At 41.2% G+C, this 27,009-nt stretch overlaps 1 protein-coding gene and 1 pseudogene across 2 annotated transcripts in view; one reads left to right on the forward strand and one right to left on the reverse strand.

Annotated features, from left to right (window-relative positions):
* PPP3CA (protein phosphatase 3 catalytic subunit alpha) overlaps nucleotides 1-2,886 on the reverse strand; it is a 303,925-nt gene extending 301,039 nt beyond the window's left edge. Inside the window, exon 1 of one of the 2 annotated variants that reach the window (XM_007172913.3) lies at nucleotides 2,096-2,886. In XM_007172913.3, coding sequence (XP_007172975.1) covers nucleotides 2,096-2,153 — 58 coding nt within the window. In that variant the 5' untranslated portion in view covers nucleotides 2,154-2,886. The remainder of the gene's footprint in view (nucleotides 1-2,095) is intronic. The other variant, XM_007172914.3, reaches the window with a different exon arrangement.
* Nucleotides 2,887-4,070: 1,184 nt separating this feature from the next.
* Nucleotides 4,071-27,009, forward strand: part of LOC103004200 (60 kDa heat shock protein, mitochondrial-like) — a 28,300-nt pseudogene continuing 5,361 nt past the window's right edge.

A 27,009-nucleotide genomic window follows, 5' to 3' on the forward strand; every position in this document is an offset into this window, starting at 1 on the left:
AGTACTGTAAAAAGGCAAGACAAAATAGCCATGGAATGGTTCAATGGGCTCTTTCACATCAACTGGTAAAGACATCAAGCCAGAATGTATGAACAATTATTTTCACATTCTTCACTTGATGATAATTTTACATTTACATTAAGAAGCCACACTTTGCGATTTAAAACACAGAACTGACCTTATGCGTACACATATGAGTGTTTTCTAATTGCTGACACATTTACTGCTATCATTTTAATTGTAAGCTTTACATCAAGTGTTTTGAAAAAAGGTAATCTCAACATACAGATTGGGGTTACACCTAAACTTCACACCTTAGGGAGATATTTGTTATTCTCTGATATTTCAGCAAAAGGTCTTAATTTTTGAAAATGTCAACAGAGGCCCTTAACACAAAACATAGTTCTTTGGAATGAATGTGAATTGACTGTTTACATGAGAATCCACGCCTGCAGAAATAATAGCTGTGCATCAGTAGACCTACTTCAAGTCATTTTTGTAGAGATATTACCTCCTTATTTTGATGGGTCTGTGAATACTGCACTGAAGCAGGAATGATTCTAATAGAACCAAAACAAGAGAAGAGAGAAGACACACATACACACACTCACACGCACATTACTTTAAAAAAAAACTGAGCAAACCTGAGTGAAGTAATGAATAGTTCCGAAGCCCCATAAGGACTTATGCATCATGTATGGTCTTGAGACTGCTGGGTTACTTCACCTAAGTGCTCATGGTGCCTATGACTTCATTGCCTTGCACTCTACGTGCATGCTCAGGCCACATGAGATACTATCTCTGTTCTGCACAAAACACACAGGCATATACACACACACACTTTCCCTCTAAACCGTCCAGTGCTGTGTCCAATGTCAGAGGCCCGCTCTGCGCGTAGCCCGTGCCCATACCTACTCTGCTCCGCGTCCTGACTCCAGGAACGCAGGGATACTACATTAAGTAGGGATACTACTTAATCCTGGTGTATCTGCTCTGCGGCCTCATCCTTCCAGGATTCACAGCAAGGTTCCTCCCCCACTCCACCACGGAATACAACGGAGACGGCGGATTCCCCAGTGCGAGAGAGGAGACCACTACCTGCCCCCTTCCTCACCCCACGCATCCCGGCTTCTCTTCGCCAGAAACCCCAGGGCCCTCGCCGCCAGGAGTCTGTGATCCCGGGGCGGGGGAGAAGAGCCAATGATAGGAATCAAATAGCCCGTTAACAAGCGGGTGCCAGGGGCACGGAAGAAGTGAGCGGGGTGAGGTTACCACCGGGGAGGTGTGCTCCAGCAGGGCACCCTTCAAGAGCAATGACAGCTCGGCGGGGGCAGGCTGGGGGCGGCGAGGGAGGCTGGGGAACCGCTTTCCGTGTCTTTCTCAGGGCCTGCGGGGGAATCCCGGGGCGGCAGCGGCGGGGCACTCGGGTCGTTCCCCGCCTCCCACGCCCCCTGCGCGTCCCCTCCGCCACCCCCTCCCTGCGGCCGCCCCCGCCCCGCGCGGAAGGAAGCGCCGGGCTCCCCCCACGCTCTCCCGCTCTCTCGCGAGTCCTGTGCGGGCCCTTTCAGGGGGAAGGGAAGAGGGAGGGGGCGCGGAGGGAATTGCTGCAATGGAGCGCCGAGAGAACCCTGCCCGAGCGAGGCAGGCGGTGGAAAGCCACGGCCACATAAAAATGCCATATTAATTTTTTAAAAGCCATAAATCACCCCTCCCTCTGCAAAAGAAAACCATAAACCCGATCCCATGCAAGACTGCGAGCAGCCACCCACTTCCTATTTCTGTCACAGCAGCTACACCCTGCCAGCAACCACCCCCCGCGCGCCCCCTCCCGCCACCGCCACAGCCAACCCCGCCACCGCCTCCCCTCGGCTCAGCCATTTGCCAACTGACGCCCCCGTTAAATAAAAATGCCCCAAGTGGGGCCGGGTGGGAAGCCTGAGGGGAGGGCGCGCGAGGGAGGGGGTTCGAGGGTTGCACAATATCCTAGAAGGTCCGTGGCTGGAGCCGGGAGAGAACCCGGAGCGGGGGGAGGGGAGGCGAGCAGCCGGCGCCTGCGGCACACGGTGCACCCGGGCGACCGCGGCGCGCCGCTTACCTTTCACCACCCTGTCGGTCGTCGACAACTTGGGATCAATTGCCTTGGGCTCGGACATCTCCGGCCGCCGGGGGACAGCGACGCGCTGCTCGTCCGTCCTACTGCACACCCCGACCGGACCGGCGGGCCAGACACTCAACGCCGCCGCCGCGCTGCAAACCGCTTGGCTGGAGGTCTGGGCTCTGAGCTGGCTTGAAAGTTACTGCCTTCTCCGCGCGTCCCTCCTCCTCCTTCGCCGCCGCCGCCTTCACTCCTCCTCCGCCGCCGCCGCCGCCAGCCCCGCCGACTCTGCTCCGGGCTGCGCGTGTGTGGTGGTTATTTATTTATTTTCTAAGCACGCCTCTCGGTTCTTCTTTTATTCTTGGGGGAAGGGGGATGGGGAGGGGAAGCGCACACACGAGCACCCACCCCGGCACGGAGATCAGGCACCACGGAATGGAGCCCCACGCGCGCACACTGCCGGGATTAAGACCGATCACATGGGGAGGGCCGGGGGCGAGGGAGGAGAGGCAGGGCCGCCGATGTCAGTGCCACCAGCCGCGCCTCGGCGTCCCCGGCGGCGGAGAGGCGGCCGCCGCTGCTGCTGCTGCTGCTGCTGCTGCTGCCGCCGCTGCCGCTGCCGCTGCTTCCCCACACAGAGCACCGCCGCTGATCCGCGGCCGCCGGAGACGTCCCGCCGCCGCTCTCGGCCGCGCTCGCCTCTGCCTCCCCGCGCTGCTCCTTCACTCACACAGGCACAGCCGCGGAGCTCGGCAGACACAGTCCCTGGCGCAACCTACCCTCCGCCGCCTCCGCCGCCGCCGCCGCCGCCACCGCTCCCGCCTCCGCCTCCTCCCCTTCCTCCTCCCGGCCCCCGCCTCTAGCTCTCCGGTAGCCTCCTCCTCCCCGCGGAGCCCGCCCCCTACTCCCCCGACGTTGGAGCTGCGGGCGCTCATTGGCTAGCGTGCGCGTCACTCACTGCCAGCGGCGCTCCGCTCTGGTCCCGCCTCCCGCTCCTCCTCCCCGTCCCCGCCCCCCCGTTCTGTTTTCTCGCGGCTGCCAGTCGAGCGGGTCTGCTGCCTACACCGCCCAGTCTCCGCTCAGGTGTCACTGTTGCTGGCAGCCCGGGATTAGGGAAGGAGAATGGGCAGGGGGTCGCGGCTGGGAGGAGAGAGGCTCTACCATGCCTCCCCCAGCCCCATTTGGCCTCCTCCCCTGGACCCCGCACACACACCCCGCGCCGCTCTGGCAACCGTGCCTGGTCGGCTGGGTTAAGCCGCAGTGTGAGTAGCCAAGTGCGGAGGGTGTCTCCGGGTGTGTGCGTGGCCCGCGAGAGGGCAAGAAGGGAGGAGGCGGAGGGAGGAGGGAAGGGGGTGGGGGTGAGAGGCGACCGAGAGAGGGCGGAGGAAGGAAGAGCGCGAGGAGCTCCGGGGCCCGCCGCACAGCTGCTGTCGCTGCCTCAGCTGTCCGGAGAGAAGCGCCAAAACGGCGACGAATAAACAACTTACCTTGGAGAGACGGGCTCCTCCTGTGATGGGTGTACGGTGGTTTTCCTGTTGGGGCTTTTGTGGGGCGTGGTGTCGTGGTTATTAATGTTTCCCACCCGGGCATCCACACCTGCCGAGGAACAGCCGCTCCCGAGCGTCTCCGGCCAGGGACGTGGCGGAGAGTGCGGGGCGCTATAGGACGGGGGACCGCGCTGTCCACTGAGGATGGGGACGGGAGTCCAAGCGACCCTGGGCAACTCTGAGTTACCTGGGGCAGCCCTGCTGGTCTCCAGGGAGAAATGGGGGTGCCAGGGCGGGAGAAACACCGGAGAGGGTCGTCTTTTCCCTGTTGACACTGCACACCCCGCGACTGGTCGTAACTGGTGACCCCACGTCTCCCTTCCCAGCACCCGATACCCACCTGGTGCTCCTGATACCGGCAGGGCACTGAAGCCCAAAGTGGGTCCCCATTCTGGTATCCTCCCGTTGGAAGGAGTGTGGAGGACGGAATGGGAGGTGTGGAAGAACAAAGAGTGACAGTGGCCCAAATGCTCCCTTCTGCCCTGCCTGCTGCGCCACAGAATGAGAAGCAGGTCTCCCTCTGCAAGAAGGTCACCTCTCCACAGCCCCTCTCCCCAACCAACCTCAGCACCAAGGACCAGCAGAGGTTGGGGACAGGGATTAGATTAAAGTTCAAACTTGAAAAGAAGTTTTAGGAATTGGCTGATGACACTGGAGTGTGGCTTCAGCGGTGTGGCCTGCAAGGAATAGGAGCTCACGCTAGGAGGCAGGTGAGCCTCTATGGAGGCCTTTTTAGCAAAAGGAGGCCATGCAGGGTATGTCCCTGACTTAGGGAGACTGCCACTGGCTCCAAATTCTGCTGCCCAATTCACAGCCCTAGGATTGTTTTGTGGTAATTAGGCAGACAGTACATTCAGTAAATATGTATCCTGCTCTTTTTATATGCCAGACACTGTGATAGGTAATTTGTGTGGGGTGGGGAATTGAAAAGGGCCCTGGCCAGTAATAAAGCCTAGCCTAGTAGAACTGTCATAAAAATAGGAGCTCTGAGAGGCCAGTGTATTGCCTCAGGAAGGGACTGTTAAAAACAGCCTCCTGAGCACAGGCAGAGCTAGTTGCTAAGGCAGATTTGGGAAGTTGGTCCCTGGCCAGGTGGCACACAGCAAGGCAGGGATGCCAAGACCTGTGGGTGAAGAAGAGGGCCTGCTTGAGGCAAGAGCAGGAAACCATGTCCAGGGATGCTCACTTCCAGTGCCCCAATGTTCTTTCCCACATATTGCAAACAGAGATACAGTTCCCACCATTATTTGGACTCACTTTTCAGGTATTTAAAAACAAAAAGAAAAAAATACCTTTGAACCAAGCTCAGAGACTTAAAATGTCAGCACCATAGAAAAGTTTTATGAAACGGATAGGAAATTAAGGCACACTTTTCAGGCACACCCTTCAGTCTGCTACAAGTCTAGGACACCTCCTAGCTGAGGTATGTGTGGTAAAAAAAAATATGTTATGAATCATAATCACTTTATAACACATCTTGTTATCATCATGTGCCTTTAATGCATGTGTCTGGTTCCACACTGTTGCAACACAGACACATCTTCTTAATCAAATTAAACCCTACTCTAAGGAAAACTAGACAGCAGCATATTAACTAGAGACTAGTTATGTCCATGTAGCTGGCCTACTGATAGAGCCAAGTCATCTTTTTTATTTAGATATTTTTCAGGTGTCCTACTATCTGCTACTGACAATTTTTTTTATCCTGTTAGATTGCCCAAGCAGTCCTTGATTATATTACCTCTTGCATCAGATCACCTTAGACATGGTATTTACATTTTCAAAAAGTTACTGCCATTCCTGGATGCTGACTTTGACAATGTCCTCTGTTTATGAAGAAAAAGAGAGAAAAAAAAAACCTTGGCAAAAAACAACTTACTGTCTACCAAAAGTTATATTTCCCCTTCTCTGGTATACTTCTCTCTGCAAAGCATCTGGCTAAGTAGGGACTCCATTTCCCGGCCTGCACCTGCTTGCATCTAAGTGGGTCCATGAGACTAGTTCTGGTCAGTGGGCTGTGGGCTGAAGTGTTTCATCACTTTCCAGTTAAGGCCATTAAGCAGCAGATACGCATTCTCTAGCCCATGGGCTCCCATCCTATAGCTGGATTCAGAGGCTTCTAGGGTCCTGGAGAAGGTGTAACCTCAAACGGAAAGAGCTCAGTGCCTAAACTACCGCATAGAGAAATGCTGCCCACCTACTAGAAATCTGCATTGGACTTTACATAAAGAAAAAATAAACTCTTAGTGTTGCTCCATTGAAATGTGGGGATATGTCTGTTAGGGGAGCTAGTATCACCAAATTAGCACACAAAAGTTATTTATCTTAGTTCAAAAAGTAAAATCCAGAATTATTGTGTATCTGTTATATAACTACAAGAAGACTAAAAATATTCTTACTTTTTTAAACACATGAGCATCAAACTTTGTTTTTTTGTAAAGAACTATTGATTTGCCAGTTGTGTTTCGAACACCTGTTCTGTGCAAGGTACTGTGCTGCTAGATAATGCATAAATGTATAAAGGAGTCAAGATTTAGTCCTTTCGTTCAAGGATCTCAAAGTCTTGTTATACAAGAGTTGTACGTATTTTATCTCTGCAAACATTTAGGTGTAAGGTGCTACTTCATCAAAACTAATTATGAACATAAATATGTATGAGAAAAGAAAATATTGAGGATTTGGAGTCATCTATGCATTCAGATGCACCAAGTCACAGCTTACCTCCATTGGTACAAATTATCGTAAATGAATAATGTTTTAGTTTGCTATTAAGTGCTCTGCTAGATCTAGAAGCTTTTTTTTTAAGAAAAAAAGTAAAGATATTTCATTTTATATCCTGTTTTGAGAATAACCAGCTTTTGAAATTTTCTACTTTCCTTTGGTTCTTGGATGAATTACTATCATTTTGACTTTAAGAGCTGAATAGTAACTTCCGGTTTCGACTCTTCTGAGACACGCACTTTGTTCTGAGTAGTTGATGGCAGACAGCAGCATGTGTGACCTATTCTCACCTGAGATGAGGGAGCATAGTGCTGAAGGACCTTGTAGACAGCCAATCCTGGCAGAGCCATGAATGTGTATGAGAATTCGATTTATTATCTTTAAGCTAATTCCTCTGACATGCACTTTTAACATGTTCTACCCTATTCACTATAGAGGCTCTATGAAATATATATTCAACATGGATTTTATTTGAGGTTTAAACTAAAAGGGCTTCTTATTTATCTTTTGGATTGCTCTTAAAATTTTATTGAGCCTTGTTTTTTTCCAGAAGATAGTTTTACTCATTTAGGAAAATTATTTTTCAAAGAACATAAAAAATTGTTATACCAAATGTATTCAGGAATAAATTTGTTTTTTTTTTCTCCGTCAGGGACCAATCTATAACTTATGGAAATGTATGCTAAGTTTAATATGGAGAGGATATATTTTATGTAAAATTTGGCAAGACTATGGGCAATCATTATTAATTTGGACTTAATAAACATATTTTTATATTTGTTTTATTTGTATTTATACCTTCATCTCATATCCCAGTTCTGTGCACACAGTAAATGCTCAACAAATTTTGTTGAGTGAATTTAAAAAGTCTATTGTCATCCAATATATGAGGCACTAGGGTAAGTACCACAGCCCCTACTCTCAGATATATTTTAATATTACTAATATATATATAAAAATATATATTTATATATCTATATATTATATCTATCTACATCTATATCTATATCTATATATAACTACACACACACTGGAGAGAAATCTTATAGCCCTTTCTCCTAGATAGTTTGAATTCTAATTTTATTATTAATTTAAAAATTATGAATAGATTAATGGTGTCAAGTCATAAATGTTCACATTTAAAATAACTATATACGTTGTATTATATTGATAATCTAAGAACTATTCATGCTGTAAAACTTTATGTATTCTGGCTTTTCTAAACTCAGAATTTCAGAATAGTTGATCTGAAATGAGCTGAAGTTTACACTTGAAGTGCTTTGAGAACAACTTCAAGACCAAAATCAAATGACTTAGCAATCAAACTAAAGATACCATGTTGTGGAAGACCTGATAAATCAATTTAGGACAAACTTTCTCAAGCCTCTAAAAGCACATTTGCATATACAAAATCAATATAGTAATTAGAAATGAGTTTCACTCTTTAAAGCTAGCAGAAATTTAACCTTACCCCAAGTAAGTTTTGCCCATTATCGATTGGAAATTCATGAATTTGCAAGTAAACATTCTATTAAAAAAGAATCTTGCACTCAGTCTAGCCATCTTCCCATTTACTTCTAATTAGTGGGGTTTTATTTTGCTAGTATTCATGGTTATTGGAAATCCTATATTCAATAGGCATTTATTGAACACCTATGCATATCAGACACTGGGACTACAGTAGGAAAATATCAGAGTCTCTCCATTCATAAACCTTACATTCCAGTGAGGAGAGACAGATGATTAAAAGGAACAATTAAAAACAATTACACATACAGGTGAACGAAACGGTAAAAATCACGTACAGTGGTAACAACACTGGAAGCAGTGGTTGGCGAAGTGGTTTTACTCACTGTTGTGAACAGATTGTTTAGGGAAGACCTCTCTGAGAAGGTAATATTTCAAGAGATTCAAATGAAGTAAGGACAGTATCTATGCAGCTATCTGGAAAAGGAGTGTTCCAGTTTGAAGAAACCGCATGTGCAAAGGCCCTGATGTGAGAGTCTGACATTTTTAAAGAACTGTCAAAGGAGGTCAGTGTAGCTGGTGCACAATGAACTAGAGAGAGTGGTACAAGCTGAGGTCAGAGAGGTGATGTAGGGTCAGATCATATAGGGCCTCGTAGAACATAAAAAACTTCTAAACATTATTCTGGTGAAGTAAGCGGTATTTTACTAGGAAAGGGTTATGATATGATTTAAACTTAAAGAATACACTCACTCTTTTGTAAGAACTGACCCTGGATGCAGTGGTTGGAAGGGAGCAGGGGTGGAAATGGGAACATCACCAAGTAAGAGACTATTGTCACAATCCAGGCTAGAAATAAGGTACTTTGGATTATCGAGTTTAGAAGGAAATGGTGAAAGCTGTCCTATTCCAAATATATCTTAAAGCAGAGCTAACAGATTTGCTGATGGGTTGGATAGACTTTGTGGGAAAATAAAGAAGAGGAGTCGAGAAATCCAAGGTTTGGGGTCTGAGCAAAAAAAAAAGATGGCGTTACCATTTCCTGAGAGAGGTAACATTGGAAATGAAGAGCATATTTTGTGGAGAAGATCTAAAGCTAGTTTTAGATATGTTAACTTTGAGATGCGTATTATACGTGGACGTGGAGATGGCATATAGGGAATTGTATATATGAGTCTGGACTTGAGAGGAAAGAGCCAGGCTGGTGAGTAGTCGTGGCATTTTAGTAGTTCTTTATTTTAGTTAGGTGGTAGGGAGAAGAGGAGGGACCAGCAAATCTGGCAGAAAGGAGTAGCTTCTGGGGGAGAAATGTGGTATCTCTGAGGTCAAGCAAACGAAGTGTCAACAATGCTGAAGGTTTGAGTAAAATGACAACTGAGAATTGACTACTGGTTTTGACAAAACGTGAGTTCACTGGTGATTTTAACAAAGCAGTCTTTATACCTATCTAAAATAGCACCTCATCAGTCTCTGCCTCTTTATACTGACTTAGGCCCTTTTTTATATTTATAATTACTTGACAGTACATGTGCGGGTGTGCTATGTCTGTGATGTGTTTGTCTGTCTTCCTGAAACTAGATGACATGACCCTCAAGGGAGGGGAATTTGTCTTGTTCCCATTTGAATCTCCATGGTTAACAGCTGTTTGTTGAAAGAATGGGCTTACAATGCTAGCCCAGGTTAGTTTTTCTTATTTTCTCAACAGTTGAAATAAGCATTTCAAGGGGGTTTGGGGTGGGAGGATTAAGTGAATGTGGTCAAAAGGTACAGATGTCCAGAAATAAGATAAATAACCTCTGGGGATGTAATGTAAAACATGGTGACTATAGTTAGTAACACTGTATCATATATTTGAAAGTTGCTAAGAGAGTAGATCTTAGAAGTTCTCATCACAAGGGAAAAAATTGTTACTATGTGAGGTGGTAGATTTTAACTAATCTTATGATGGTAATCATTTTGCATTTGTAGAGAAAAATAGAAATTCATGTTTAGATTTTTTTTGAATTACAAAAATCAGCTTTCATAGAGTAAAAAGAATTGGCTCAGACCTCCAGGATGAGAAATGGGATGGGAATTCAGGAGTTCCGTTTTTGTGTGAGGTGTGTCTCTCACATGTCCCCATTGTAAGAATAATTACGTGTGTAAATCCAGGGGAGGGCACAGTGTTACTCATAGCTCCTCTTTCTTCAAATACACAAAGAGTTCTATTGTTTGAAACATTTGAATTATTCCCTAGTGATAAATTAGGCCGGACATTAGCAATTTTCAGGGAGGAAGTGGGTAGAATTTGGGTGATGGTTGTTTAGAAGCAGACCCTCAAAAGATATTCCTTCTCTCTTTCAGGGTGTCCCTGATGTCCAGCCCACAGAAGTGTAAACAGTCAGGGAAATTGTGCTAGATAGGCTTTCAGGTGCCTGTCCTGCCCGCTCCTATCTTAGATAAAATGCCCCAGCCACGGCACCTGCTGAGCGATCATCAATTCACAGGTTCAACTGCTGTCCTCACAGAGGACTGGACCAGGCTGGGTGAATATCTAACTAGAGAACATCTAAGGACCAGTGACCTTAACTTCACAAAACTAATTTGCAAAGTAAGCTAGGCTAAACAGATACTCTCTTGGAAGAACATGACTTAAAAATTCAGAGGAAAGTTGGGGGTGGTTGTTTGAATGAAAGGTCTTGCAGACTGGAACTGAGGTGGCCACCAGCAAATGATTCATGTGCAAGGTGGGTAAACAGATGAAGCCATTCAGGCCAGAGGGACCATCGTTCACATTCAGCAGGGGTGAAGGGAGGAGAGAGAGACAGAGACAAAGAGATTCCTAAATCTGTTTTCCTTTTTGTTCTAAAGCCTGGTTGTTTAAATTTTTTCTGGATTTATGAGACCCCTCAATATCTTGACAACAAGTCCTGTTTTCTAGAGCTGGTTTGAGATTTATGTTCCTTACAAACCCCAAAACGCCTCACTGAATCATACGAAGGGTAGAAAAGAGCAGCTAAGATTGTGACTTCATGCCCTCTGTGGGTTTTCAAAAGTTGACACCTTCCGATTGTGATGGTTCCTTTTCGTCATTCAAAAAATGACTATAAGATGCTCCCATCCTTGCCTGTCCCAGTTGTTTCTATAGCGCACTCAATGCCAAAAATAAAAAGAGTGAAAAAAGTATATGCGGGGGAGGGGTGGATAGGGGAGGGGGAGACAGAGACAGAGACAGAGGCAGAGACTGACTCTGCCTGAAGAGTCTTGGTAAATTCGAAGCTATTTAATTGAATATGCTCTATGCCTGTTTCCATGTCACATTCAGGCAGGTTATAGGCTATGCTGCAGTAAAAATGTAAAGATCTCAGTAACTTAACACAGTTTGATGTTCTCTGCAGGCTTGGGCCACCCTCCAGGGCAGTCATCCTCCGTGTGCTGGCTCAGCATTCCAGCCTGCTTCAGTCCATCAGAAGCACCCATATCAGCATTTCACAGTCACCCAGCAGGAGCGGAGAGCCCTGGGGAGCTGAGTTCCAGCAATCAAGTGCCTCTGCCCGGAAGTGGCACTCACAAATGACTACACTCACAGTTCATTGACCGGAACTCATTTGGCCACACCTTATTTCAAAGGGGGCACAGGTATGTGATCCTCCCACATGTTCAAAATCAGAGGGAGGCCAAATATTTATAAAGGGTAGTAATGCCAGTCAGCAGTTCTAAATAATCTAACCCACGTGGGACTTCCGTGCTACCGTTTGATAGCTGGTGACTAGGACAAACATCTCAGTTCTTTTTTTACATGCCAAGATACTCATGCGTGCCTGTGGCTACGGATCTGCTTCTTGTATTGAACCTTTCCTATTCTGCCACATGGCCTCCACTGGATTGAATCGGTTAAACTCCACTTGGCTCGATTTTGATCTTACTCCATTTTCCCTAGGGTCTGCGGTCCTACACCCAATCCTGGTATCACTACCACTTCTTATAATCTTGCCAGCTCCCTCTTAGGCCAAGGCTTGGTTTCTCCCTTACTCTCAATACTCTAGTGCCTTTGTAGATGGGTATTGTTGGGCAATCACTGACAGTTGTTAATATTATACAAACCGGACTGGAAAAAAAATGCCCTCTTAATGTCTCTTAGCTACAAATAGAAGCATTACCTTCTTTTCTAATTTTCAAAGATGTGAGCAGATTATTTAAAAATATGAATGTATCTATATATAGATATACAGTATATATAGAGCTGATTTTTTTGAGTCACTTCCTTTTATAAGAAGTTAATATCACCAGTTTAACAATATGCAAACTTATTATACTGCGTAAATGCCGAGTGGTTTCTGTGGATGCCACATTTTGGTACTATTTTGACACAACAAATTATTTTTCTTCTTACTTTATTAGTCCTGCAATATGATGAGTAGCCTTTTGTGTCAACCTGACTAGGCTACAATACCCAGTTATTTAACCAAACACTAGTCCAGGTCGCGCTGTGAAGGTATTTTGTAGATGTGGTAACATCTACAATCAATTGACTTTGAGGGGATTACCCTTGGTAACTCATGTGCAAGGATGGGCCGCATCCAATCAGTTGAAGGCCTGAAGAGCAAAAGCTGAGGTTTCCTGGAGAAGAAAGAATTCTACTTCATGACTGTAGGGTCAACTCCTGCCTGTTTCAAGCCAGCCAGTCTGCCCTACTGATTTCAGACTCAACAGCTTGCAACCTGTGTGAGCCAGTTCTTTATACAAATCTCATAATATACACATACACACGTAAAGATTCATATATATGTATCTCCTACTGGTTCTCTTTCAAACCTTGACTGATACCTACAACATATATACTTTTTCTAATTCAAGGTCAGTAGTTATTCTAAATATCATGAAAGAATGTCTCTTTCTGTATCTATATCTCTCAGTCTCTCTGTCAATCTGTCTCTTTCTCACACATGTGGATGCACACACACACACACACACACACACACACACACAACACATCACATAGGACCAAATTATATATGTATTAAAAGGTAAAGTTTCTGATTTAATTCTGTAGGGTAAAAATTCATTTTGTTTCTCTCACTCATGGCCTAAGTGAAGAATTTCTATTAGCAACTTCCCAGGTAATTCTAATGGATAGGCAGTATCTAAGGTTGGGGTGCCTAGCTGTAGAGCCTGAGATAAAGATTCATATAAAAGTGATTTATTAAAGAATGTTCCAAGGAATAACCACAGAAAAGTATGTCAAGTGACAGGGAAGGGAAGGAAGCCAGGCAAGAGACTGGTGTCAAGAAAAGACCCAGGGGTGGTAACTTGGTTCAGTCCTGCAGGGGACCTCTGCAGACTTATAAGTCACACCTCCAAGCTGTCCCATCAGGGACCAGAGAGCTGAGTATTTTACCCAGTAGTCACTGGTGGCACTGCAAATTCCTAGGCCCCTTCGGCTCTCTCTGTACTGAGGCAAAGGCAAGGGAAGTCTGAGAACATCACTTCAACGGAGATGCAGGTGAAAACATGCAGGTAGCTGTTGTGCACGAAAATAGAAAAGGTTTGGAGAAGATATGGGTGGGCACTGAGAACATCTGCTACTCAGGATTGAAAGCCACTAGGATAGAAGCATGGTGCAAGGAAAACAACCACACCTCATTGAGGGTATGCAGATTTAACAATTATATCTTTTCTCATGTCACTTCAAATTAGTCTCCTCTCCACAATGGACTTACCATCTTAGAAGTAAGTATGATGTGATTTCATGGGCAGATGGTCTCACTCCTTTCCCATTTGCAATCCCCAAATAGTACCCCTTCTATTGTATGAAGTTCTTAAGTCTCAGAATATAGCATTTAGTCCCTCTATGGATAGACTAATGTGAAAATATTCCTAAGACAGGAAATACATTGACTCAACTTAGAACTGAAAATTGTCCTAAGTGTTTGTGGCTAGGTTCTCTGTCCAACCTAGGAAGGAATTGGGTGTATGCTGAATGTTTTATCTGTTCAGAAGCCTCATCTCAAACCTGATTCAACCCTATGATTTTACATGAATCATGGGGGCATAGTTCCATGGATCAAGATTGGATGCATGATACCCTCTTCCCCTATAAGATTCTTTTCTTTGGAGAATTAGATTCAGTCTTTCTCTGGAAGATTGATGAAATTTACACTAAGGCATTTTCAGCAGCCATATTACTCTACCTTATAGATCAGAAAAGCAGAGAAAGGGTTTAGAGAAAGAATTATGAATCAAACATGCAGTGAAGAGCAGAGATGAAAGAAGAAAGACTGCTAATATTCCATTTCCTGATTCCACTATGTTCCTGAGGCCCGGCTGCATGATGGCTCTTGGGCACCATGAGACCCCATGCATTCTTTTTTTATTTTTTTCAAGTAGTCATTTATTTATTTATTTATTTTTAACTTTTTATTTTATATTGGCGTATAGCCGATTAACAATGTTGATAGTTTCAGATGCACAGCAAAGCCATTCATATACATATACATGTCCCCAGTGCATTCTTATCATTCATTCCTGTTTTGCACTGAAGTTGTGCTGAAGTTCAGTTACATGCAACCAAAGAGTAATAAATAACAAGGGGAAACAACGAGTAACACATTTTCTCAGCTATCAACTCTGCCTGGGAGAAATCCTGGGTAGAGTTCGGGGAGGTCCCTTATCTCTAGGCATCTGGCTGCATGTGGGGTGACCTAGAGGCTAAGGTGGTGAAATGCATAGCCCTGGAGACATAAGAAGGCTTTCCAGAGGTTACCCAGGTAGGAATATTTTTAGAGGTCCATCTTCCAGATCCTCAAAGTTCATACTTAGTCTTTCTTAAAACTAATCTGTTAGAGTGTCTCCTGGGACCTACCACTTCTTTTCCATATCTCTCTTCGCAGACCCTTCTGTCTTCCCCTCACTCATCTGAAATCAGTATGGTGTGTTATCCCAAGGAGTTTCTGGGGTGCCAAACAAAGAAAATTTGAGAAGTGACACTGGGAGAATCACAAGATGGTAAAGCTAGAAAAGCATCAGCAAAAACATTGGAGAGAAAAGTGCCCTTTCTTATCTAGGGGAAAGTCTGATGGCTAGGATCCTGCAACTTTATCTATCTCCCCCAAACCATGTATTACTTATATATCTTAGAATTCAGAAGCGAAGTGATAGTGGGAATGCATATTTATATGTTTATTGTGATTGAAAAACTCAGGGGTTTTTTTTTCCCCTCACAGAAATGCTTAATTTAGATTATTGGTTTCACAATTAAGAACCGGCTTTGCCAGTTAATTCTTTGGCATATGTTTTTCCTCTAAATTAAATAAGTTTAATTGTCTGCTCTAATGTTTTGATGAAAGATATTTAACACACAAATGCAATATACAATTTTCTTGAACTTATAATCATGTTTAACTATTAAGCCTTCAATATAAAACTTTAGCTAACAACTAAAAATATAATTTTTAAAAATTATTTTAGGAGATACTCGAGCAAAAGCAGTGAATACCTCTAGATTAGCAAAATATATTCACCCAGACTAAAGCACTATGACCAAGAGAAGCCAACCAAACCCATCTTTTCTTTTCATACTATTGAATACCTCATGATCCTAAGACTGAAATACTTTGATTAATTAGCCAAAGCCCCAAGGAATAAAAGCATAAACTAATTTTTTGTTTTGATATGTGAGAGAGAAGAGAGAATGCAAGTATACTAGGTCTGAAAGGTGATAGTTTTTAATACTCAAGGGAAAAGATACAAAAGTAATGAACTTGACTTGTTTTATAATTCTGCATAATATTCATATAGAACTTTTATAGTACTCTACAGTTAAAATAGTTCCTATATATTTATTTCACTTTATTCTCATACTATTTTAGTGGATATTTTTATCTTAAGTCATCTAAAAGCAAAGACTGAGATGGTGATTCTTTTCAAATGATTTATTGAAAAAGTGCCCTCAGGAGAAGGGGGCATGAGGGAAGCGGGACAGAATGGGAAATACAAACTAAGCAAGAAGGAGGTTTCAACGGAGCTTCATGTCATTAAGCTTCAGTCTATTCCCACTGAAAAGCTTTGAGCACAAACTGCACCACAGAGTTGGACCCCGTTGTTGCAAGAGGTTGACCTATTGTACCCGTCAGGCATTGGTCAAGATCTCCGGGGACACGTGGAGGTTCCTGTAGGACCAATACTCTGGGGGCAGTTCTCTGGAGAAGGGGGTCATTGTCAATCAGTACTCATAGCAGGTAGGGGATGGGTGCTCTGGATGGTCAAGAGGATCTGGGGGGAGCACCAATATCTCCAGTTTTCTATTTTAGAAATAAGGAAACCCAGGCTCAGAATGGTCAAGTATCTTGCTCCAGGGTTCTACAGGAGTAAATGATGGCGTTATGGCATAAGTTCAGGGCTTTTGACAACAAAGCCAGACAGTGAATTTCAGATCTTTCCCATGTCCAGTGTATACAATCTATGGACTTAAACAATCTGATATGAAGTCAGACTCTGACATTTATTAGCTATGTCCCTGGGTATATAGCCTTCAGATATATGACCTTAGGCAGGTTACTTAGCATTTATGAGTCTCAACTTCTTCTTTTTTTTTTTTTTTTTTAAAAGAGCTCCTGACTTATTTATTTATTTATTGGCTGTGTTGGGTCTTCGTTTCTGTGCGAGGGCTTTCTCCAGTTGCGGCAAGTGGGGGCCACTCTTCATCGCGGTGCGCGGGCCTCTCACTATCGCAGCCTCTCTTGTTGCGGAGCACAGGCTCCAGACGCGCAGGCTCAGCAATTGTGGCTCACGGGCCTAGTTGCTCCGCGGCATGTGGGATCTTCCCAGACCAGGGCTCGAACCCGTGTCCCCTGCATTGGCAGGCAGATTCTCAACCACTGCGCCACCAGGGAAGCCCGAGTCTCAACTTCTTAACCTGAAAAATGTGAACAATAATAATTACCATGGTATTCTGAGGATTTTTTTTTTAAAGTATGAAGCACCTGTCATTGTGCCTTACATAGTGTATATGCTCCACAATATCCATTTCCTTTCCTTTTCTCTTTTACTTATGAGTAGACACATTAAAGTAATATAGGAACTATATTGGATAACATATAAATAATATATTGGATAACACACAAGTATATACACATCACTAAGTAGGAACCTTGTCAAAATGATTAGATTTCCTAGAAAGTCTTTCTAGTCCAAGTCGCTACCACAAAAGCTTTAAAATTGACCACTACAACTTGGTGATCACTTTCTTCCTCTGAGTCTGTATAATTTTTTAAAATCTATTGATGTATAACATACTAACAGATAAGTGGAAAAGTGTACAGTTTAATGAATTATTGTAAAGTAAATACACTTGTGTAGCCATGACAGATGCAAGAAATAGAACATTACCAGCAGCCCAGAAAAACCACTCTCCATCTTGGACCCCTTCCCAATTATTAATCCCTTCCTTCTTCCTAAAGGTAACCAATCTTAGGGTTTATAATACCATGGATAAGTTCTTTGCCAGTTTAAAGTTTATGCAAATGGAATCAAACAATATTAGCACGATGTTTCTGCCTTCTTTCACTCAACTTACCTGTTTTTTTTGTGTGTAACAGTGTCTTTAAAATTTTCATTGCTGAATAGTATTACCATGTATGTATACTTATTTAAATATTTTATTGTTGATGAACATTTTGGTTATTGCCAGTTTGGGGCTATTAGCAATAATGCTGCAGTGAATATTACTGAACTTTTCATTTGGTGCACATGTGTGCATTTCTTTGGGGTATAAAAGATAGCAGTTAAATTGTGGGATTATGAAGTATGTTTATGATTAACTTGAGTAAATACTGATAAACAGCTTTGCAAAGTGCAATAGCAATTTACACTCTGCTCCCCAGCAATTTATAGTAGCTCATGTTGCTCCATATTCTCACCAACTCTTGATTTTTTTCTGTTTTTCATTTTTGCTTTTACCATTTTCGTGGCATACCACTACACAACTACGAAAGTTATGTTTTTACCTTCCATTTCCCTGATATCTAATGATGTTGAGCACCTTTTCATGTGACTTTTCAAGTCTTTTGCCATGTTGCCATCACCTTGTCTTTTTCTTACTGATTTTTAGAACCTCTCTCTATATTTTGAATATCACTCTTCTGTTGGTTGTATCGTCTCTCCCTCTGTAACTTACTTTTTGCTCTGTTGATGGTGTCTTTTGATAAAGAGAAATTCTTAATTTGGGGTAGTCCAATTTTGTCAATCTTTTCCCTGGTGGTCAGCATATTTTATGTTTTCAGAAATCTTTGTTTATCCCACAGGTATAAAGATATTCTCTTTGTTATCTTCTAGATACTTTCTTCTTTTACATTTCACATTTTGTTCTATACCCCTCTAGAATTGACTTTTATTTATTGTGTGAGATGGTAGTTGAGCTTTGTTTTTTCCATATGGATATACAACTAACAGAACACTATTTATTGAAAAGACTGCCCTTTTGCCACTGTTATGCAGTGCCACATTAGACATAAACCAAGTACTCATATTCATTCAGGTCTGTTTCTGCACACCGTATTCTGATCCATTAGTCTATTCATCTGTCCTTGCACCGATACCGCACTTTTTTGCTGTAGCTCTTTTGGCATCGAATTAGAAATTCAAAATTATTTTGACATTGAATAGAACAGGTCGCCCCTATTTGTTTCTCTTCAAGGTTGCCTTGGTTATTTGCATTTCAATATATATTTCTACAAAAATCCACGGAAACTTTAGTTAGGATTGCACTCAATTTTTAGATTAATTTTTGTTAAAATCTTTATAATATTTAGTCCTCCAATCCATGAACGTGGTATAATTCTTCATTTATCTAGGAATTTAATTTCTGTCAGTATGGCTTAATATTTTTGGGGAAGAGACATTGTACATATATCCTTAGATTTAAAAAAACTAGATGTTTGAAATTTTTTGGTAACCATGTGTATTTTAAAGGAAGAATTAACTGAATTGGAATTTGACTCTGATTTTCCGTGAAAGCCAAAGTCTTCAGGCTGATGTTCATTTGCATACAGGCGTAAGGTAATAAGGCTAGATGAATGTGCCAATTTCCTGGGATATATTATTTTAATTTTCTATAGTAATAACTTTGATGAATTACAATTCAGTATTAATTCAACACTTTGAAAGGTCTCCAGAAAAATGGCTATTGGAAGAATACTTCACATATTCAGTCTATTATATTCAATGTATTTTAAGTCAGAATATATTCAGGTAATAAATTGTGTCTAGAATTTAGTGTAGGGAAGATAGTCATTTTTGTAATTAAATGATATACCACGTATATTAGTCAGGAAACAGGTAGCAAACTTAATTTGAGTACTTTGAAGAAAGTTTAATAAGGAAACTCTTTTTTTCCCCCTCGGCAATGAAAACACGGAATCGTAACCACTGGACCGCCAAGGAATTCCCAGGAAACTCTTTACAGTGGTGTAGGCAGTATGTGTGTTCTAGTGTAAGACAGCAACAGAAAGCATTATTACCACTCTTCTACCTAAAAAGACAAAAAGAGAGTGGGTTCCCTGAAGGTTCCGTGACCAGAGCAGGCACACAGCCAGCTCGCATAAGCCCCACAGGCATGGAGTTCTTCTTGCTCATTTTCTCCGTCCAGTAGTCCTATGGGCCTGACCCCATCAAAAGCCAAATATCAAAAGAACAGTTGATGCAGTTTACACATTCCAGCTTCCAGGAGATACAGCCCAAAGCAAGAAAGATGCAGAATGGCTCCAGAGCACCAAACAGGAGACATCATATTACTTTTATAAATCCAGAAAAACCCTATTTTCTTTGACTTCCAGGAAGCTAAACTTTAAACAATTTCATTAACAATAATACATCTAGACCTTTAACATATCTTTTCCCCTTCTGCTGTGTAGTGCATGCTGTTGGTGTCCCACTAAATTTGCCTTTATCCATTCGTATCCATCACCCTGTTGCTGGATTGTTGACTAATAATAATTCACCATTGTCCCTTTTCCAGAGAGTTGCTCTCAGCCATCAGGGAACTTCTTTCCCAGAAGGCTGACTCCCCCCTCCCTTCCCTCAAGAGGTCGACCAGTGACAGACTGACACAGCAGTACAGTGGCTGGTCCACTTGCCATAAAGTGGAACTAATTCTGTGGTGCAATTTATGCTTTGAAATTTTCCCCAAGGGATCAGACTGAAGCTAGTGTCTAACTAGGACTACATTCTTTGTTAGTTTGTTCCACTCCCTTATCCTGTTTCCCTCCCTCTCCTCTCCTGAGAGAACTTCCTCAATAAATCACTGGAACAAGAATCCCTGTCTTGGGAGATCAGCTCGGTGCTTTGTGACCACCTAGAGAGGTGGGATAGGGAGGGTGGGAGGGAGGGAGACACAAGAGGGAAGAGATATGGGGATATATGTATATGTATAACTGATACACTTTGTTATAAAACAGAAACTAACACACCATTGTAAAGCAATTATACTCCAATAAAGATGTTAAAAAATAATAGTAATAAATTTTTAAAAAAATCAATGAATATGTGAATGAATGAAGGGCTGAGTGAATGAATGAAGATGGTAGAGCTACAGCTTTGTTGCAGTAGACACCACCACTGGGATACAACCTCCAAGCAATACGGGGAGGAAAGAATCTCAGAATGGGACCTGAGATGGACTAATCCAATATAAAATGGGTACTAATGTATCATCTTTACCTGTCAACATCCCTAGGCTGGAAAAGTCCGCATTATAATGATTACTCAAGAGGTGCTTTCAATGTCCTTGCAGGAAGACAAACAACTTGAACCCGGTCTTTGACCAAAGACCTGTGACCCAGTTTAGAAAATAATATTCTAGTGTGTTTTTACTTACTGATGAGGCTGTCATCATTTTTTTCAATTTTCCTCACAGTGGTCTAAGATTAATGAGCTAAACATTTTACATCTTGATGTGAAAGAAACTCATATGTATAAACTATTACTGTCATGTTTATAATCCAGAATGATTTGATGAAGTAGTACATTTAGATACCTAAATGATAATGAAGAGTTTGTGTTGAGTTTTTTATTTGTTTGGTTGATTTGTTGAATTTTAAATTAATTTGAGTTTAAAAAAAAAAGAATCCCTGTCTTAGGCTCTACCTCTAAGATACCTGGCCAAGTTTGTTCTGTAATATGATACATATGTGTACCATTTTATATGCTTATGAGGGCTTTGGTGGTATCTTTGATCCTTTATTTTAAAATAGCTAGCATTCATTAAGCACTGAAAAATAGACTGGCACTTTAATAAGCACTTTACATGCATTTTATAATTGTATCATCTCAGCAAACCAAAAAGGAACAGTCATAATTCTCATCTTATAAATGAGGATATACTTAAAGATTAAGGTATATCCTGAGGACACACAGATAGTAAATGGCAAAGCTGATATTCAAAACTAATCTTTTCAATTCAAAAAACCAAACTCCTAACCACTAAAATATATAGTCCACTTATTAAATTTTTTTAAAAAATCTAATATTTATTGACAACTCACTAATCACTTTACCCAAATTATGTAATTAAACTCTCATAATATTCTGTAAGGTGGATACTGAAATTATCCTCATTTATAAAAGAGGGAAACTGAGAAATAGGCAATATATAAAAGATACAACCTGAAAATAAAGTTTCTCATCTCCGGATGAGGGCCTCTTTCCTCAGCACCTCACCTAGAGGCATGTGGATGGCCTATATTACCATATAACATAAGATACAGTCTTTTCCACAATGATTGTAATTGTATGCCTTTCCCACTAAATACTCAAAGGGCAAATAATTATTTCTGTATTTCTAGCACCTCTACAATGCTGGGCACATAGTAGATGTTCACTAACTTCACATAAATGAATGACTAAAAGAATGAATATGTTCACTCTTGAAGAGAATTCACTCTTGTCTTAGTTCAGGCTGCTACAACAGAATACTATAGACTGGCTGGCTTAAACAACAATTATTTCTCACAGTTCTGGAGGCTGTGAAGTCCAAGTTCAAGGTGCTAGCAGATCCAGTGTCTGGTGAGGGACTGCTTCCTGGTTTGCAGATGGTTGTCTTATTATATCCTCACGTGATAGAGAGCAAAGACAGGGAGCAAGCTCTACTGTATCATCTTATAAAGGCACTGATCTCATTCATGAGGGCTCCACCATCCTGACCTAATTACCTCCCAAAGACCCCACCTCCTAATATCATCACATTGGGGCTTAGGATTTCAACATTTAAATTTTGGAAGACACAAACATTCAGTCCATAACAACTCTTTTAAAAATTATATTAGAATCTACTGTTGAGTTCCTGTTGCTCAGCCATTTTGGCAGGAAAAACTCTTTTCAGCTTTTTTGCTTTTCTCTTTTGAGAGTCACTCTTCTCTAAACTCTGACTTCATATATTCCTATTTGACACTACTGATAAAAAAAAAAAAGAATCAGTGACTGTTAGGACTGGATTAGAATCATAAAAATTTTCTTGTCTAAACTCTCATATTACAAACAGGGAAGGTGAGATGTGGAGAAGCTGAGTTCACCATGTCACAAAGTAGCTGGTCAGCAAGCCAGCCTGGGCCTTGTGCAGTGCTGATTCTGTTGGTCTACGTTGCATCCTTACACAAACAGTGAAATGTATATATGTGTATGTATATCTACATATTTACATGCATATATATTTATATTTATACCTCCATCATCTGTGATGGCCATTTTTAGCCTATATCATTTAAAAGCAATAATAAAAACTACCAATTATCATGTCTTACTCTATGTCCAGCATTATGTTGAGAGTTCTACATACTTGATCTCATTCAGTCATCCAAACAGAAAGACATGTGGTTATATTTCCCTGTTAGAGATAAAGAAATTGAGGCATGAAGGAGTTGAGCAGTTCACCAAAGTGATGTGATTTTGTCTTGTCGTTTTTGTTGTTGAAGTATAGTTGATCTACAGCATTATGTTAATTTCAGGTATATGGCATAGTGATTCAGTATTTTTGCAGATTATTCTCTATTATAGGTTATTACAAGATAATGCTATAATCCCCTGTGCTATGTTGTATATCCTTGTTGCTTATCTTTACCCAGGTGGTGGTTTTGAACCACAGTTTTGACTCCAGAGCCTTCCACTCTTTAATACTAAGTAGATTTGTTCCAACTTTTACCATCCATGAAACTTCTGATAAAAGAGAAACATTTCTATTGCTTAGCAAGAGAGTCTTAAGAAACCAAGAAATTTCAGGTTTAACTTTTCTCCTTCTCTCACTGAAAACCCCCAATGGCATAAAACACTTCGATGCAGTTCTCATATCAGCAGGGAATTAAAAAGGAACAAATATTATGCATAAAAACAAAAATCACTGAAATTTAGTCACTTAATAACAAAAAAATAATATTTTTAGTATAGTACAGCTCTTACTATTTTTAATCAAAGAAATTTTACTTATTTTGTATCTCTAGCACAGTTCTTTTTCTAATACAAGCACTTTTTAAATTTAAAATAAAGTAGGATCATTTTTAGTTCATGAGAAATAGAGTGTAAGAAAACAAAGAAATTGTTTCAGTGAAAATTATCATCAACATACATGTTTAATATTGTTGAAAGATTGTAAGTGTGAAGAGTAAAAAATGTTTAATAAAAAAAATCTTCCCAAGTATTGCATACTTTATTTACAGATTATTGCCCTGATTAGAAATCACGCAGTATTACCATCTATGTTTCCTGAAGGGAGAGGCAAAAGCATATGTCTATTTGCCAAAAGGCACCAAGACATTCTCATTATATATTTAGATGTAAAAATGAAATTAGCATGTGACTCTGTCTTTAATTCACATTTTTCTCTGAGAAAATATTACCATTTTTCTTCAGCTAAGGCCTAAGCAGAATATATGCAATTAAATGTATTATTTGAATTTGGTTGCTCTAAGCAACTCTTCTGAAAACAAGCACCATATCTCAATTTTTTTTTACAAACTGTATTGAAGGGAATAGAAACCGTTCAGTGGGTAGAAATATATTTTCGTGTAATAGAGAGCTCAACAGTGGTGCCCCCTATCCTTTGGAAAACTGAATAAACGTGGCCTGCTTTCTACTCGTAGGTCTAGTAGTAGTTCAAAGCTCTCTCTAAAATTTGTGTGTCTCTTTGCTGTGTTTTCTCAAAAGTTCTATGCCTCTGAGCTCCTACCCATGTGTACTGTTCTAGTCTCTGCCATGTCAGACCCTGATGTGAATATCCCCTCTTTCACGCTTTCCTCAAAATTTCAGTCTCAGTCAGCATTTTGTGATTTTGTGAACATAATATTGAATATTTGAGGGGTTGTGAGGGAGGACCATTTCACACAATCCACAAGTCTCCCATCTTGCTTCCTCCTTTTGTTTCTTCCCTTCCATTCTATTAGATTCCAAAGCCTGGATGCCTCGTTTGTTTCTCCTTCTATGTCATAGCCCCCTTTCTCCAAAGGAGCAGCCCTACCAGATCGCTCTGTTAGTATCTGCCTTCCAGATCACCACCTAGAATTCCAGTGAGCAAGTGTTCTCAATTTTTTAACAAAAGGTGTAAATCCTCTAAATTCTTTTCAGTAAATGCCCCTTTATTTTTTTATTTAAATCAACTCCAAAATAAGACACTATCTGAGTAGAGAAAAGTATATCAAACATATCTAAATTTATTTAATAATGTAAAAGTCACAGAGATAGTATTATCGAATTAAAAAAAAAAACAGAGCTCAGCCTTAACCATGCCTTAAAAAATGTCTAACAACTATGGTTAATTTTATATAAAGAGAGAGAAAAAACTTTAAATAAACAGGGATAATAATTAAGGTTTGGAAGATTCTCTGGCCTGTGGAGTGAGTAGGTAATAATAACTGACTACTTTCATAGGCAGGTGGGATGAAACATACTTGGCAAGATCAAGTTTCTTTTTTCAGTGATTAATAAATAAATTTGGAGAGAAAAAAGCATTGAGAGAATAAAACAAGCATCCATGCAGCCAACACCAAGCACAAGAAATAAATCATCACATATACAATGGAAGCCTCCCATGAACTCTCCCTTATTTCACACCTCTGAATTTGATCTCACTCTTTGGAATGTTTTATATTTCTACTACATATACATGAATTCCATAAATATATGTACTAGTGTTATTTTGCATATTAAAAAAATATAGAAATGCTATTATACTCTATATATTCTTTAGCAGCTTGCTTTTCAATATTGTTTCTAAGATTCACTCATGTTCATACATTTAGTTTTAATTTTTTCATTTTAACTACTGTATAGTCTTTTTTGTTATATGAACAAATAAATGTTTATCTAGAATCCCACTAACAGACATTTAATTTTCTTCTTTTTTTTCTTTTTCTGTTAACACCAATGCTGCTATGAGCATTTTGGTAAGCTTCTCTTTGTATACTTGTGTGAATAGTGTATATCTAGTAGTAGAATCACTGGGTTAAAAGGTATGCACGTCTTCAATTTTCTTTGATATTCCAAATTGCTTGTTAATGTGGTTGAACCAATTTCCACTCTGCCAGGATTATATGATCTTCATTAACACTTTTAATTTTACCCAATGAGAGGCATGTGAAACTGTATCTCCTTGTGTTTTCAAGTTGCATTTTTCTGAATAAATGTGAAGTTTAGCATCTTTCAGTATGTTTATTGACTATCTGGTTTCCCTGTGGGTAAAATTTTTGTCATATCTCTGGTGGTTTTGTACCATGTCAACTTGGCTAGGTTAGACCTATGTTTCCCAGAATCCCTTTCTCTGTATGGTTCCAGTTTAGAGTTGGCCAAACTGAAAGTTGTATGAGATTTGGAAGGTAGAAGTGAAGCAGCGGGCATCTTGCTTTGAAGTTTATTATGATTTTCTTTTTTTTTTGAATAGTATGAGTCATGTCCACTGGCTGTTTTTTTTTTTTTTTTTTGGCTGTGTTGGGTCTTCGTTTCTGCATGAGGGCTTTCTCCAGTTGTGGCAAGCGGGGGTCACTCTTCATCGTGGTGCGCGGGCCTCTCACTATTGCAGCCTGTCTTGTTGCGGAGCACAGGCTCCAGACGCGCAGGCTCAGTAGTTGTGGCTCACGGGCCTAGTTGCTCCGCGGCATGTGGGATCCTCCCAGACCAGGGCTCAAACCCGTGTCCCCTGCATTAGCAGGCAGATTCTCAACCACTGCGCCACCAGGGAAGCCCCCTATTATGATTTTTGACGTGGTGAGAAATAGATGCAGAGATATCCGTGGTTTCCACCTTGTCCTTTCTTTTCCCCACTATATTTAGCTCCTCTTAATGATCGCTAGCCCTGATCATCAGTCGTGGTCCTAAGCTCCCCACCGGATCCAGAAGCAGTGGCCTTCCATAGGCCTCTCCACTAACATCCATTTGTGTTCTCACTTCAGCAAATGGGAGCACCTGGCTTCAGGAGCGCTGGTTAGTGACTTGTCTCTGCTTCTTCAGTTTCTTCCTTTGGATCTTTGTTTTCCAGATTCCCCTACAGTTGTGTAAGTTCTTATTACTCTAATAAGCTTCTCAGGCAAAACAAAACTATAAAAACTGTAAGCAATCAGAAAGTCATGAGAACCTAACAGGCTAAAATCTGAGAGAGAAGAGAGGGACTGAAATTAGCCCAACATCTGGCATAGTTTTTTTGCCAAATATTAAGCATCTATCCACATTCTAAGATGAGTATAATAGAAGCAGAGTAGAGCGTAAACCAGGTGAAAGGTGACCAAGAGGCCGAGAAACTAAGCAAAGCTTTAGGCAGTCTCATGGTGCCGAGGTGGAGAGAGAGGGAAGGAGAAAAAAATTAGAGTATGAAGGTTTCCAAGGAGAAGGGGCCCTGGTACAGACTTTAGCTTTTAATTGGATGACTGAATGGGTGCGCTTTATGAGTGATTGCTCACAATAATAGAACAGAATTTACAAAACTGAAGCCCAGGTTTGTACAGACTGTATAAAGATAATCTGCCCCACATGTCTTTAAAGAGGAACACAAGCAAAATTAAATCCTTTATAGAGAAAGATATCATCATTCTGGTCCTTACATTATTTCTAGAAATTTTCATGTAAAATAGCCTGCATTCAATAAAACTACTGTATATTCAAATAAAATACTGTATAAAAATAAAATTTATACCAAGAAATACATTCTAATGAGCAGAAACCGATAGATTA

This window comes from Balaenoptera acutorostrata, chromosome 5 (genome assembly GCF_949987535.1).
Source record: "Balaenoptera acutorostrata chromosome 5, mBalAcu1.1, whole genome shotgun sequence".
NCBI lineage: Eukaryota > Metazoa > Chordata > Mammalia > Artiodactyla > Balaenopteridae > Balaenoptera > Balaenoptera acutorostrata.